Source organism: Bufo bufo, chromosome 6, assembly GCF_905171765.1.
Source record: "Bufo bufo chromosome 6, aBufBuf1.1, whole genome shotgun sequence".
NCBI lineage: Eukaryota > Metazoa > Chordata > Amphibia > Anura > Bufonidae > Bufo > Bufo bufo.
In genome coordinates this window covers 281,765,019-281,781,583 of record NC_053394.1, presented here as the reverse complement: position 1 = coordinate 281,781,583, position 16,565 = coordinate 281,765,019, and the positions used below count along the sequence as shown (strand labels likewise).

The following is a 16,565-nucleotide window of genomic DNA, read 5'->3' as shown; positions in this document are numbered from 1 at the left end:
TCACGACATCAGCATCCCTATGGCACAATATCATCCCTGCCTTCCACCGCTTGTGCCAGATGACTGACTCCACAGACTCAGACCTCGGCCGCGCCACTCATGGGGGGGATCGGTACCAAATGCACAGTGTGAATCAGGTAGTCTGAGAAGCGATGCGGCCATCTTGGCTAACAGAAAAGGAGCCTGGAATTGGTGGATCTGCAGCTGAAAAGATGAAAATGAAGGCACTATGTACGTTTTCTGCTCATTCCCCCGTTAATCAGATTATTATTTTTTTCTTGAACCAGAGGGCTGCTTTAATGCATATTTTATTAAATATCTAATACATTACTAAGATTTCCTACATAATCTCAAAAACTGGAACTTTAAATGGGGTTGTACAGAGAAAAATTAAATAAATGGATCCAAATTGCAATACCACACACAGCCTGTGGACAGGTGGAGTACTATTCTTGGAAGAAAGCAGCAATGTTTTTCTAATCCCTTTCAGGAAAAAAATAAACTCTTTGTAGTTACCAAGGCTCCACTACTGAGCAGGATCATGAAGATAATAAACGATTCAAACCAATTATGTTCAACTATCTTGAAACAGGTTTTACGAATGTTCCACCAAAGCCTTCCCTTTTCAGTTTTGATGTCAACATACAGAAATGGAAATCTTTGTACGCATGCTAAAAAAAAATAGAAAAATATATTCTATTAATACAGATGAATGTCTTATCATAGTTTAGACAGGTGTCTCATGACTGAACCAGATGGAAATATTGGTCAAGTGATATTTGTGATGACGGTCAATGTGTAGGTATTACACATTAAATACTTAGAAGAGATGGTACTGTCAAATATACTGTATAAACTATGGTAAGAATTGGAGCGATGGACTACTTTAGATATTCAAGTTAATGATTGTATCCGCGCTGTCAAATGAGTCCTTTCTCTGTGTACGTCTGTGCACAGAGCCGCTGCTGGATACCTAAAAAGATCGGTTGCCTCGATCCTCAAAGTTAAATATGTATCAAAAGAAAAGGTATGGTATCAGCGCAGGAATAAAAGACATGGGGTAAAATCGAGTATCAGTAATAAGTACCTGTTTTAGTCGGGTGTGGGTTGGGGCTGTTCTTAGTAGACTCGATCTTCACAACACTCGACAATGCAAGGTGGATAGCAAGTTTTCCTGCTCAACTTCAAAAAACGCGCGCGTCGCTCCGGCCGGCAGCTGGCGCGCGCACGAAGGAGCGTGATGGTGAGGGAAAACTTGCTATCCACCTTGCATTGTCGAGTGTTGTGAAGATCGAATCTACTAAGAACAGCCCCAACCCACACCCGACTAAAACAGGTACTTATTACTGATACTCGATTTTACCCCATGTCTTTTATTCCTGCGCTGATACCATACCTTTTCTTTTGATACATATTTACTTTAGATATTCACTTTCCATATTGTGCCTTCTCCTTATACAAGTTTATTGGAAGCCTCTATTATTAGCTGGTTGAACTGCTGTCCATAAACGTGAGATAAATGTCACCTGTTAAACAGATATTGCGCTGGACCCTCAGTCTTTTGATAGGAACCTCAGAAGTGTAACTTGGAGCTTGTCATGCGTCAATAGTAGTACTGCTGTCTTTGCTACAGGCACCATTAGGCCCTATTAGACACCAGGGCCCAGGTGCAATCTCAGCCTCTGCCCTCCCTATTGGTATGGATATGCCATAAATGTCTCTTGTTAAAATACCCATGTAATACCACATTCATTTGACTTATTGAGTTGAAAAGAAGTTGTAGACACTTGTCTTCAGTGGCTGCAAACAACATTTTTTATTATTTAGCGTCATCAGATACTGAAGGATTTGGAGCACTATGATAGAAAAACTGGGAAATGAATTTGCTCAACGTCTTGGAACAATTTAGATTTGATATAACAATGATTGGTGCTGATTAGATGTACTGATGTTAGGTCTACTATTACTGACTGTACATTTGAGTTAAGAACCTTGGACAATAGTGTGTGTGTATATATATATATATATATATATATATATATTATTATATATATATAAAATTTATTTTATTTATTTATTTATCTATTTATGGGTATGTGTTTGACTAGAATGAGCAGTTTTGTTTTATTGTATAAACTACCAACATTTGTCCCTAATTCCAGATAAAGATATATATATTTTTTAAATGACAACTGGTCAAAAAACAAAACAGTTACAAGTAATATCAGACCTCAAATAATGCTTAGAAAACAAGTTCACATTTATGTTTAAACTTAGGTGGAGTCCAGATTTTTTTTTTCGTGGAATAGCCCTGATTTTTTTTAGTTCTATAACAAGACAATAATGATGACCACAGAAGTGGTTTTTATTCTATTGGTCTTTAAATAAGTTTTGCTTTAGGGATCACCTATACAGCACCTCAATAGAACGAGGTGTGCCTGGGATGGAATTCAAACATGCGGAGATGTTTATTTTTTTATTTGATATCATTTGACATCATTTAGAATTTTATTTTTTTTGCAAGTTACTCTGGAACTATTGTTCCCTTGAGACATAAAATTGCATTGCTCTGTAAATCCTCTTGTAAGATGAAAACCTGTTCTAGAGATAAAAGTCTGTAAATGTGCTAGTTTCTCTTCTCTTTTCTGGGAGGTTGTGTTCACCTGTTCATTGGAGCATATACAAATATTTCACCAACCCTGACAAACGTATCATCAAAAGTATCTGATATACAGCTGCCAGGATGAACTAAAAATTTTTGAAGTTGAAAGACTTAAAGGGAACCTGTCACCGGGATTTGATGTATAGAGCTGAGGACATGGGTTGCTAGATGGTCTCTAAGAGGAGATTCTGAGGATGCGGGGCGGTGCTGCGCTCCTTCACGCTGGACTCATCTCACGTACAGGACACATCTCAGGGTAATTTGCATATGGATCAAATCGTTTTTTTTCCACAATAAAAGCACACAGAGCTATGGGGACTGGGTATTGCAGATGTGCTAGCGGCCATCTAGCAACCCATGTCCTCAGCTCTATACATCAAATCCCGGTGACAGGTTCCCTTTAAAGGGGTTATCCAGTGATGTATAATCCTCAGGACAGGTCATTATGGTGGGAGTCTGACATCCAGCACCCGCGCCAATCAGCTGTTTTAGGGAGCTGGCTGACTACCCTGAGCTCTGGGGAGCACAGCCGGCTCCCGGCAGCTTTACAAGCGCTGCGGCTGTGCTTGTTATTGCAGCTCAGACCCATTCATTTTTATGGGGCTGACCTCTATCGATCTAATATTGATGACCTATCCAGAGCATAGGTCATCAATATACATTATCATGAAAGGTCCCCTTAGAAAAAAATGCTCGGTCACTTTCTTTTATTGACCCAGCCATTTTTCTAAAATATTTTACTGAACAGCTCCAGAGCATGCTGATTGGTCTTGATATTCATGAGCTCCTGGCTCTCCCCACCCACCCGATGCTGATTTCAGTTGGAAAAAGATGTCAATCAGTAGCAGTGGACAGGGAGAGCTGGGAGCTCATGAATATCAGGACTCATCATCATGCTATTAGAACCTAGCAGTATAAAGCTGGGGACAGATTCCCGTTTACCTGTTAGTGACTGACCACACATAGGCTTTTTTTACTATCTGGCCCTAGAGCGGGCTGCTGCCTTTTTACAGTGGCCTAGTCTAAGCACTGCATGGGTCTCCCAGGCAGTGGGGGCTTGGCTTTCATACAAGACCCTGACTCCAGCAGAAGCGCTGATCTGGGACGTTTAACCCTTTAGATGGTCAATAGAAACTGCAGCAACTAAGTGGTTAATAGGGAACGTGTTCCCTCTGTTTCCCATAGGCACCCTGCGAATGAGATTGCGAGGTGCGATGTCTTGGCATGGCAGCCTGGGGCCTAATGAAGGCCCCAGGTCTGCCTGCTGTTTATCCACATCAGCCTCTGCCTCTCTGGCGCAGCGTGCTAGTGACTGTCAGTATAGCACTGTATAATACTCTGAACTGCATACGCAGTACAGGGTATTATAAAAGCAATCAAAATATCACGTGCTAAAGTGGGACAAGTAAATAGTAAAAAAAAAAAGTTTAAATAAGTTTTATTAAATAAAAAAATAAACCAAGTAAAAAATACACCTATTTCTATTGAAAAACAGCTTTTGAATTTTAAAAATTACAATTGCCATTACTGCTGTTTTCTGCTTATTCACCACAAAACAAAAACAATAAAAAGCAATCAAAAATTGTTATGTATCCCAAAATTGTACCAATGGAAACTACAAGTCGTCTCACAAAAACCAAGCCCTCACATAGCTCTGTAGAATGAAAAGTAAAAAAAAGTTATAGGTCTTGGTGTGGTCTTGCGGTAATGCAAAACATTTTCATTTTTTTTCTTTTTTTTTTTTTAAAAGGGATTTTATTGTGCAAAAATAGTAAAATGTGAAAAAAAATTATATGGTCTCGCTGTAATCCTACAGACCCTGAGAATAAATTAGGTTATTTATGCCCAAAAGTAAACGCCTAAAATTTTATAACGTAAAAATTCAGTGGAGATATTGCTGTTTTTTTTTTTTTTGCTTTCCCCAAAAAAAGAATTAATACAAGTTAATTAGTAAGTTATATTGGTGCCATTAAAAACCACAACCACAAAAAACAAGCCCTCATACGGCTACATCAGCTGAAAAATAAAAAACCTTTAGCTCTTGGGATGCAATGAAGCAAAATTGAAAAAATTGGCTGGTCCAGCATCAGAGCAGTGTAGCATAGTGTGAGTACAAGTCCTTGCTGCGATCACTGACATACAGACAGGAGGAAATGTTGGAGGAAACAGCCTCTGTTGTGGTCCCCTCTTGCTTGTCTTCAGTCCTCCCTCGTCTCCTCCATTCTGTGTAGCAGTCATGGCAGAAAGGACATGTATAGCTGTGGTCTTGTGAGATAGGCCAGATCTTGCAAGGTTAAACTGTGCCTGACTTCTCTGATGTTGTCTACTACATATCTAGATATAGTGTTGGGAAGGGGGGGGGGGGGGGTGGATATGTCAGCAATAGGGAATTGAATCTAGACGGGTCAGAAAGGAAAATGCTCAGGGGCCCCTAGCAATATATGGTACTGTGCACAGTTTGATGTTTATGATCTAGTGACAGATCCATTTTAGGGACCCCATGCACATTATACTGTTGTTGGCTGAACCTGCCATTTTCGGTGGGACCAGTTGACAATGTAATGTGTATAAGGAACGTTTGACTTTCCCCTGATGGATGATGTCAAGGAGGAGAAGGATCGGCACGTTGAACTTTGCTCAATCTTTTTCTTCTCCCAGGAGATAAGCCACCACAAGAAGTGTCTGGCAGCGATTTTTCTTCTCTCGCCATTGAAAACACATACAGTCAGGTCCATCAACACAATTCTAACATTTTTGGCTCTATACACCACCACAATGGATTAGAAATGAAAGAAACAAGATGTGCTTTAACTGCAGACTGTCAGCTTTAATTTGAGGGTATTTACATCCAAATCAGGTGAACGGTGTAGGAATTACAACAGTTTGCATATGTGCCTCCCACTTGTTAAGGGACCAAAAGTAATGGGACAATTGGCTTCTCAGCAGTTCCATGGCCAGGTGTGTGTTATTCCCTCATTATCCCAATTACAATGAGCAGATAAAAGGTCCAGAGTTCATTTCAAGTGTGCTATTAGCATTTGGAATCTGTTGTTCTCAACTCTCAAGATTAGATCCAAAGAGCTGTCACTATCAGTGAAGCAAGCCATCATTAGGCTGAAAAAAATAAACATCAGGGAGATAGCAAAAACATTAGGCATGGCCAAAACAACTGTTTGGAACATTCTTAAAAAGAAGGAACGCACCCGTAAGCTCAGCAACACCAAAAGACCCGGAAGACCACGGAAAACAACTGTGGTGGATGACTGAAGAATTATTTCCCTGGTGAAGAAAACACCCTTCACAACAGTTGGCCAGATCAAGAACACTCTCCAGGAGGTAGGTGAATGGTGTCAAAGTCAACAATCGAGTGAATACAGAGGGTTCACCACAAGATGTAAACCATTGGTGAGCCTTAAAAACAGGAAGGCCAGATTACAGTTTGCCAAACAACATCTAAAAAAGTGGACAGATGAGACTAAGATCAACTTGTACCAGAGTGATGGTAAGAGAAGAATATGGAGAAGGAAATAAACTACTCATGATCCTAAGCATACCACCTCATCAGTGAAGCATGGTGGTGGTAGTGTCATGGCATGGGCATGTATGGCTGCCAATGGAACTGGTTCTCTTGTATTTATTGATGATGTGACTGCTGACAAAAGCACCAGGATGAATTCTGAAGTTTTTCGGGCAATATTATCTGCTCATATTCAGCCAAATGCTTCAGAACTCATTGGACGGCGCTTCACAGTGCAAATGGACAATGACCCAAAGCATACTGCAAAATCAACCAAAGAGTTTTTTAAGGAAAAGAAGTGGAATGTTATGCAACGACCAAGTCAATCACCTGATCTGAATCCGATTGAGCATGCATTTCACTTGCTGAAGACAAAACTGAAGGGAAAATGCCCAAAGAACAAGCAGGAACTGAAGACAGTTGCAGTAGAGGCCTGGCAGAGCATCACCAGGGATGAAACCCAGCGTCTGGTGATGTCTATGCGTTCCAGATTTCAGACTGTAATTGACTGCAAAGGATTTGCAACCAAGTATTAAAAAGTGAAAGTTAGATTTTTGATTATTATTCTGTCCCATTACTTTTGGTCCCTTAACAAGTGGGAGACACATATGCAAACTGTTGTAATTCCTACACCGTTCACCTGATTTGGATGTAAATACTCTCAAATTAAAGCTGGCAGTCTGCAGTTAAAGCACATCTTGTTTGTATTATTTCAAATCCATTGTGGTGATGTATAGAGCCAAAAATGTTAGAATTGTGTTGATGTCCCAATGTTTATGGACCTGACTGTACCTGCTCAACTAAGTATTTATGTGTATGGAGCAGTTGGGAGACATAACTGTAAGCCAAACAGCACTGGAATGTGTATGGAAACCTTAAAAATACTAATAACAAAAAAACCAGCATAATGCTTGTGTCAGGACGCTGTAATACAGTGTTAAAGCTTCTAGATGTTGTGTGCTTCTGCTGAACTGTCTCCCAAATAAATCTTTTTCTAGAAATCACAGTGAGTCTGGAAATACTAGAGAGCAGTGAAGTATCAAGCAAGGGTAATAAGATACATTTTAAAGATAAAAAAAAAAAGGTTTGGAGCACAGGTAGACTGAGAGTGATCTGGACCATCCAGTATTAAAAGTGCTAGACTCCTTACCAACCACTACAGCCATTTGATGAGCACTTATCACTTTAATTTGTTTATTTCTTTTGCAGGCCCTACTGTTGAAAGATTATTCTAGATGACCACAGGGTTTTGGGCCCTCAGCAGTATCTAAATCTCTGGTTTAGAGAATCCCTTGTATCGTGTCTTCCACGTTCTTCTCATCCTCTTTGCTACTAAGTTAGGAGAACCTTTGCAATGCTTCTCAAACAGTAGGCCTTTTGCAAAACAGGTATCCGTAATGGGTGGGTGGGTAGGTGGGTGGGGATCGGTCATTTTGGTCTTTACAATTAGGCCCCCTCTCTTCTATGTAACCCCCTGTTTATAGAACAAATAAGCTGCATATTTTACATTTAATTCTATTGGGGAGATTTATAAAATTGTCCAAAACAACAACTGTCTTTGTTGCCCATATTACAATTTTGTATTCTGCTCTTGAAAATGAAAGCTGCTCTGTGATTGGTTTCTTTTAGACCAGACCATAGAGATTTGAAGACAACTGAGTGTCAAATTTCCAAAATGACACCATATACCTTGTGTAAAACATTCTTCTGGGCCTTCCTCGTCTTTATGGTTAAGGGCTTCTTCCTCATCCTCTGGATCTGGAGGTCTATAATCTGCTGTACTACCCATTGAAGAGCCATCATCAAATTTCTTCTACAAGGAGAGTAACAAAGTGAAGAAGAATGAACAAATCTTAAAGAGGACCTGTTATCCCTCCTGATATGTCTATTTTTATAAATACGGTATCTTTATTCTTCATGATATAACAATGGTGAAGCATTCACAAATGGGCATTACCAGTTGGAGTTGTATCCCTAAATAGTCTGACATTGTCAAATCAGTACCTGACTATGTAGGGACACATGGTCTGAGGAAAAAGGGAGAGCTTTACCCTGTTCTTATGTTTTTATCTGATAAAGTGGGAGGGAGCAGCTACTACTGTAGACGTTTTGTCTCCTTCCTCGGTTCTTCCCAGCGATACGCCTACAATCTAGTTCACCACCACATGTTTCTTTGCTTGTGCTGTGAGTATCTTGGAATGTATTTATAATTTGTTTCTATTTGGAAGCCTAAGACCTTACCAAGTGGTCTTCTCCATTGACGTGAAGACTGTGTCCGGGAAGCAAACTTGTTAATATAATGCAAATCACATGCATTAAGGTGGTTGTGACATTACACAACACAATCAGCCCTATTATCAAGAACATCGAAATGTTTGTTGGGTATCACCCTATGTCTGACTAGTCTTTTTTTTTTAATCTACTTTGACAAAGGGATTGGTAAGAGCCAATTATCAATTTATTTATTAGGTTCTTGGAGGAAAAACTCAAGAACAGTCCCACACCGAGTTATGAAAAAAGATGCTCCAGAATTGATAATTCATGAAGAATAAATATATTTACTAAAATAGACATGTCAGGAGAGGTGACAGTTCTAGTGTAAGGAGACGTTTCATTAAGGCAAACATATGTATTATCATCACACTATTGGACTGCATGTTGTATGTTTACCCAGATCGCCATAGGCCTTTCAGACCTAGTGGGCCCTGGCAGCTGCTCAGGTTGGGGAAAAGATGTTCAAGGGGTTTTCCCATCTAAACAATGTGGTCTTATATGATGTATAATGTCAGCTGCTGAGCAAAACAATGACTATCGGCAGCAAGGCAAGTGGCATATATAATATTGTACACATTGAGAGATTGATCTATGTTAACCTATTTTATTGTGGCGTGGTGTTTGGTGCACTGGGGAGACCTTTGGGGGAGGGAGTTGACAAATGCTATCATATCACGCATGACATTGGCAGTGTGCTCATACAGGCAAGCCACCACACCATTATACCAATCACGCAGAAGGTTCCCGCCCCCAGAAAAAGCAGGAAAGAGGGAGCTGCTGTGCTGCAGTGCCCCTTTAACTATGATCTGTATGTCGTAACAAAACATAACAGTTACCCTCATATCAGATCTAAAATAATGCTTAGAAAACCAGTTCATATTCATTTAAAAACAAAACAGTACTAACATTTCACCTTAGATGTAGTCCAGAAATCAATGTTTTGTGGAATAACCCTGATTTTTAACCACAGCTTTAATACATTCTGACATCCTTCCACCAGTCTTTTCACATTGCTGTTTGGTACCTTTTTGTCACTCCTGGTGCAGAAATTCAAGCAGCTCGGCTTTGCTTGACTGCTTTGACCATCCATCTTCCTCTTGATCACATTCCAGAGGTTTTCAATGGGGTTCAGGTCTAGAGATTGGGCTGGCCATGATAGGGCGGTCCTTCATTAACATTAACACCTTGATTGACCTGGCTGTGTGACATGGGGTGTTGTGCAGCTCGAAGAAGTGTGCAAGATCTACTGGCCCAGCTATAACATCTAACAACTCCATCTTGGTGTCTTATTATTTATGCCATTTATTGCCATGCTCCATTTTTGTAAAATTGGCGAGGATGGTGTAAAATGCCAATTGCAACTAGAAGTCACAATGGCATTAAAAATACGCAAATCCACCGGATTTGGGCATCAATATAGGATACAGACTGACCACTGATGCATTGTTTAAACATCATATTGCAAGTTTTCTTTTTTCACCACTCTACAGTTGTAAAATTGTCCATCTAGATGTAACAAAATCAAGGTATGTCAAATAACCAATATAGAACAACACAACATGCCACTAACTGTAAACTGTCCTTGATCTTACCTTGGGTTTTATTACCATCTCCTCAAACTCTGACTGAGTACTGAACTCATCCGTATCAGGAACATCCAGATCTGACTCTTCAGATGCTATGGGCACTTCTATCCTGTAGTGTGGGTTGTTAATCAGGTTCATATGATCTAATTCTGTCATGATGTACCGTGGCTTTTTCACCAGGCCATCAACAACTGGACTTTCAGGCTTGGGCTCCTCTTCAGTCTCTATGTGGTTCAGAGCAATACTCTCTTTATTTACATCCTCATTATTATCCTCTTCTTCCTCCTTATTCTGGACCTTCTTCATGAATGGTAGCAAGGAAACAGCAGTTTTCTTGACAAAGTCGATGGCCCTAGTAATCCTCCCTATGGCAATCTGTATGTTGTTTATTTCCCCATCATCATCAGAGGCTGAGAGGTTGTCAGCACTAAAGGAGCTCAGCAACAAAGCTAAGAATAGGTTCAACACCTGGAGATGGAACCAAAGGCAATAAAGTTAAAGGTGTTGTTCAAGACTAGAAAAATATGGCTGCTTTTTTCCAAAGGTAGTACCACACCTGTCCATAGGTTTTATGTGGTATTTTACTTCTCGCGTATTTACTTTAACAGCACATAACCAGACCCCTGGAAAAGTATGACACTGTTTCAAGAATAAAGCAGCCATGTTTTCTTAATTTTTGACAAGCAATTTAACATTTACTATGAAGAAAAATGGATTAATAAAATGTATACTGCCAGCCTGTATTGCAACTTGGGGGTTGTCACCATTTTCTACCTCCATATGGATTTATGTTCATTTAGTTTAATACCTGAGACCCTACTTAATGTTTTTATTTAGAATGTACTTCATTGACCGTGGTGGTACGATTGGCTGCAATCTCATTATTATTTGCTTACTATCTGCCCACAATGCTAATTTACAATGAGCAAGTCCACTAAAGATCTGTGGGTATCCACTTTAGTGACTATGTCCAAGTTCCTTCCTTCCCTTTTCTTTCTTCTTTCTTTTTCCTTCCTTCCTTCTTTCCTTTTCCTTCTTCCCCCTTCCCTTCCTTCTCCTACCTTCTCCTACCTTCCCTTTCTTCTCCTTCCTTCTCTTTCTTCTCCTTCCTTCCTTCCTTCCCTTCCTTCTCTTTTTTCTCCTTCCTTCTTTCTCCTTCATTCCGTTCCTTTCTTCTCTTTCCTTCCTTCTCCTTCCCTTCCTTCTCTTTCTTCTCCTTCCCTTTCGTTCCCTTCCTTCTCTTTTTTCTCCTTCCCTTTCCTTCCTTCACTCCCTTCCATGGATAGATACCTTTCGCCTCATTTTCTCTCTATTGGCCTGTAGGAATGAAAATGTGTCATTTATACCTGCCATAGACGGGGCTTTGGGTCCCATCACGTATATTTTTAATTAACATTGGTACTGACAAATATTATTTTCCCCCACCTAATTTGTTTTCATTTTCGAATTATTTTTATTCTATTTTCTGTACTTCATAAAAGTGGCAGCCATCTTGACTGTGCTACCGTTAACAGCATTCAGAGATATGCTTTACAGTGGCCACATAAAAAAGGACTAAAAAGGATTCAATGACTTCTACTGTAGAGATTGTGGGCATACTCTGTGAGCCGTGCAAAAGTCATTGTGCAGTGAGGGTGAGGGGGTGAGCTGTGACCTTCATCACAGGCAGATTATCTTTATATATGATAATGAGATGACTGCTGAAAAGTGATCCGTACAAAATAGGATGTATCAAATGTATTAAATGGAAACTGCAAGATGTCCGGATTATTTTTAAATGTTGATAGTGGCATAGAAATAAAAAACAGCTAACTTTTTTTTTTACGTTTGACATTGTGTTGATCATTTTCTCAGACTGACGTGTTTCTTTTGATGTCTTCACCAACTATACAAATGTTTTTCAATGTTTACATTTAGGCTTGCTTAAAACTATCTTTCTGGTGTCAAGCTTCCCAGGTATTTTTTTACAGTAACAGGCCTCATGCACACAACAGTATCCATTTTGTGGTCAATAAAACACAGATCCGCAAAACACAGATACCGTGCTCCCCATTTTCCCATTATACTTGTCATGTACTATTGAAAAAATGCCTATTCTTGTCCTTAATATGGACAAAAATAGGACATGTTCTATTTATTTGCTGAGCCGTGGAACGGACATACGGATGTCGACAGCACATGTTGGGCTGTCCTCATGTTTTGTGGCCCCATAGAAATTAATGGAACCACATCCGTTCTGCATGAATGGAACCATATGGTTGTGTGCATGAGGCCATAACATCAGGCATTGGGGTTCATCATTGTCCATTGGATCTGTCGCAAAAACAATCCATATAATTATTTTTTAAAAAGCAAGAATTGTGATGTTAGTATGAACAGAGCTAAAAGGGGGTGTCTAGTATTGTAAAGTTATTTTTCTAGAAACAGTGCCACATAAGTCCATGAGCTATGTTTGGTATTGCAAGTCAGATCCACCTAATACTGTAAAACCAAACATAGCCCATAGCAAAGAATGGCACTGTGTTTGATTTAAAAAATCCTTTCTTTATGATCTTGGACAATTTTAGGTTTCAATGACAATGTTTTCATTTTAATTCATGCATGGACTAATGGCCAATAAGGGGTGGACTGGCCATAGACCCTACAGGGAAATTCCCAGTGGACCAATGCCCAGAGGGCTGCTCAAGCCCTCCTCTCTGTCGCCGTCCAAGTACATAATGATCTGATGATCTCAGCGGTAATTAACGCTGGGACCATCAGGTACTCATGTACCTGGATGGCGGTTGCAGATGACCTCCTAATTTCAATTGTATGGCTGTCCTCATGATGGTGAGTACTGCAGCAGGGCATGGCTGCCCGTGGCTCCATATCCTAATTATAGACAACTGGAGGACAGAACGTGCAGCTATTAATGACCACCACAGAGGGAGAGCTTCTGGGGCAGCATCTAGTGTGCTCTATGGTAGTTAGTTCTGCTGGAGTGGTATTATGTGCTGCATTATGGTATTGCTGACCCCACATTTTTGTGTCAGCCACATATACTTGTGTTAGTATTGCCTAATTGTGTTGCCCCGCAATTCAATTTGAACCCGCCTCCTACATGAGGGCCACTTTTAAGTTATTTCAAGGGCCACTTTAAGTTCCCAGTCTGCCCTTTGAGCTAATAGCAGATATGATAGAGAACTCAACTAGTTCAACTGATACATGAGGCTGAGATTTAAAGTGTAACTGTCATTCTTTTTTTTTTTTGTATAAGTTATAGGGGCAGTGATACTGACCATTCTTGTAATATACTTTAATTACTGAAATCGTACATTTCTATTAGAAAAAAAGCTAATTTTGGCCCATTTTATGTCATGTTTTCATAAAAAAAAATTTTTTTAGCATATGTTACTGCTGCAGCAGCATTATGCACAAAGCAATCTTTAGTTTATTCACATACCACTGTTTTCCTTGAATTTTTCCCTTAGTTACGGCTGTTTAAACATTTACAATATGAGGATCTTCTCAAGATGGCTCCTCTGCCAGTTCTCTGAGGCCAAAACTGCTTTCCCTCACTTCCCATTCACACTTGCTGTAGCCAGAAGCTCCCTGCCAGCCAATCAGATTGGATTACTGAGAGACATGCCTCCTCACTCTGAAGCCTAATGCCTTCTGTTTATACTAAAAGGAAGACAGACAAGCCATAGCAACGGTCTTTTAAGGGAGCTATGGAAAGGGACAGGAGAGATTAATGAAAGCTGTTATTATAAGGTAATTACAGATCTTTTGAGAATCATTGACAGACTAAATCAGGTATACATGCCTAGCTCAATTTCAGTAATTAAAGTATATTACAAAAATGGTCAGCATCACTGCCCCCATACATTACACAAATAAAAAAAAGAATGACAGTTACACTTTAACCCCTTCAGGACCGGGCTCATTTTCACCTTAAGGACCAGGCCATTTTTTGGAAATCTGACCAGTGTCACTTTAAGTGCTAATAACTTTAAAACGCTTTGACTTATCCAGGCCATTCTGAGATTGTTTTTTCGTCACATATTGTACTTCATGACACTGGTAAAATGAAGTCAAAAAAATACCTAATTTACCAAAAATTTGGAAAAATTTGGAAAAATTTCCAAATTTCAAAGTTTCAGTTTCTCTACTTCTGTAATACATAGTAATACCCCAAAAAATTGTGATGACTTTACATTCCCCATATGTCTACTTCATGCTTGAATTGTTTTGGGAATGATATTTTATTTTTTGTGGATGTTATAAGGCTTAGAAGTTTAGAAGCAAATCTTGAAATTTTTCCGAAATTTACAAAAACTCAATTTTTAGGGACCAGTTCAGGTCTGAAGTCACTTTGCGAGGCTTACATAATAGAAACCACCCAAAAATGACCCCATCTAAGAAACTACACCCCTCAAGGTATTCAAAACTGATTTTGCATACATTGTTAACCCTTTAGGTGTTGCACAAGAGTTATTGGCAAATGGGGAGGAAATTTGAGAATTTCATTTTTTTGTCAAATTTTTCATTTTAACCCATTTTTTCCACTAACAAAGCAAGGGTTAACAGCCAAACAAGACTGTATCTTTATTGCCCTGACTCTGCCGTTTACAGAAACACCCAATATGTGGCCGTAAACTACTGTACGGCCACACACCGGGGCGTAGAGTGAAAGGTGCGCCGTTTGGTTTTTGGAAGACAGATTTTTATGGACTGGTTTATTTACACCATGTCCCATTTGAAGCCCCCTGATGCACCCCTAGAGTAAAAACTCCCTAAAAGTGACCCCATCTAAGAAACTACACCCCTCAAGGTATTCAAAACTGATTTTACATACGTCATTAACCCTTTAGGTGTTGCACAAGAGTTATTGGCAAATGGAGATGAAATTTGAGAATTTCATTTTTTTGCCTAATTTTCAATTTTAACCCATTTTTTCCACTAACAAAGCAAGGGTTAACAGCCAAACAAGACTGTATCTTTATTGCCCTGACTCTGATGTTCACAGAAACACCCCATATGTGGCCGTAAACTACTGTATGGCCACACAGCGGGGCGTAGAGTGAAAGGTGCGCCGTTTGGTTTCTGGAGGGCTAATTTTGCTGGACTGTTTTTTTTACACCATGTCCCATTTGAAGCCCCCTTGATGCACTCCTAGAGTAGAAACTCCATAAAAGTGACCCCATCTAAGAAACTACACCCCTCAAGGTATTCAAAACTGATTTTACAAACTTTGTTAACCCTTTAGGTGTTGCACAAGATTTAATGGAAAATAGAGACACAATTTCAAAATTTCACTTTTTCGGCAGATTTTCCATTTTAATATTTTTTTTCCAGTAACAAAGCAAGGGTTAACAGCCAAACAAAACTCTTTATTTATGGCCCTGATTCTGTAGTTTACAGAAACACCCCATATGTGGTCGTAAACTGCTGTATGGCCACACGGCAGGGCGCAGAAGGAAAGGAACACCATATGGTTTCTGGAAGGCAGATTTTGCTGGATTGTTTTTAGACACCATGTCCCATTTAAAGCCCCCTGATGCACCCCTAGGTTAGAAACTCCAAAAAAGTGGCCCCATTTTGGAAACTACGGGATAAGGTGGCAGTTTTGTTGGTACTATTTTAGGGTACATATGATTTTTGGTTGCTCTATATTACACTTTTTTGTGAGGCAAAGTAACAAAAAATAGAAATTCTGAAATTTCATCTCCATTTGCCATTAACTCTTGTGGAACACTTAAAGGGTTAACAAAGTTTGTAAAATCAGTTTTGAATACCTTGAGGGGTGTAGTTTCCAAAATGGGGTCATTTTTTGGAGTTTATACTCTAGGGGTGCATCGGGGGGGCTTCAAATGGGACATGGTGTCAAAAAACCAGTCCAGCAAAAACTGCCTTCCAAAAACCATATGGCGCTCCTTTCCTTCTGCGCCCTGCCGTGTGGCCATACAGCAGTTTACGACCACATATGGGGCATTTCTATAAACTAAAGAATCAGGGCAATAAATATTGAGTTTTGTTTGGCTGTTAACCCTTGCTTTGTTATGGGAAAAAATAAATTAAAATGGAAAATTTGCCAAAAAATAGCTGTTTTGGCACTGTTTTTATTTTTTATTATTTACAACGTTCATCTGACAGGTTAGATCATGTGCTATTTTTATAGAGCAGGTTCTTACGGACGTGACGATACCTAATATGTATACTTTTTTATTTATTTAGGTTTTACACAATAATATCATTTTTGACACAAAAAAAAAACATGTTTTAGTGTCTCCATAGTCTGAGAGCCATAGTTTTTTCAGTTTTTTGGCGATTGTCTCAGGTTGGGTATCATTTTTGCGGGATGAGATGACGGTTAGATTGGTACTATTTTGGGGTGCACATGACTTTTTGATCGCTTGCTATTACACTTTTTGTGATGTAAGGTAACAAAAAAATAGCTTTTTTGACACCGTTTTTTTTTTTTTTTTTTTTTACAGTGTTCACCTGAGGGGTTAGGTCATGTGGTATTTTTATAGATCAGGTTCTT

General features: G+C 39.4%; 1 protein-coding gene across 4 annotated transcripts in view; it reads right to left on the bottom strand.

Moving 5' to 3' along the window:
- SCN4A (sodium voltage-gated channel alpha subunit 4) overlaps positions 1 to 16,565 on the bottom strand; it is a 178,537-nt gene that overhangs the window by 43,673 nt on the left and 118,299 nt on the right. For all 4 annotated transcript variants that reach the window (XM_040435981.1, XM_040435982.1, XM_040435983.1 and 1 more), the window contains 3 exons: positions 10,046 to 10,507; positions 7,869 to 7,992; positions 517 to 671 (listed from right to left, as the gene is read on the bottom strand). In XM_040435981.1, coding sequence (XP_040291915.1) covers positions 517 to 671; positions 7,869 to 7,992; positions 10,046 to 10,507 — 741 coding nt within the window. The remainder of the gene's footprint in view (positions 1 to 516; positions 672 to 7,868; positions 7,993 to 10,045; positions 10,508 to 16,565) is intronic.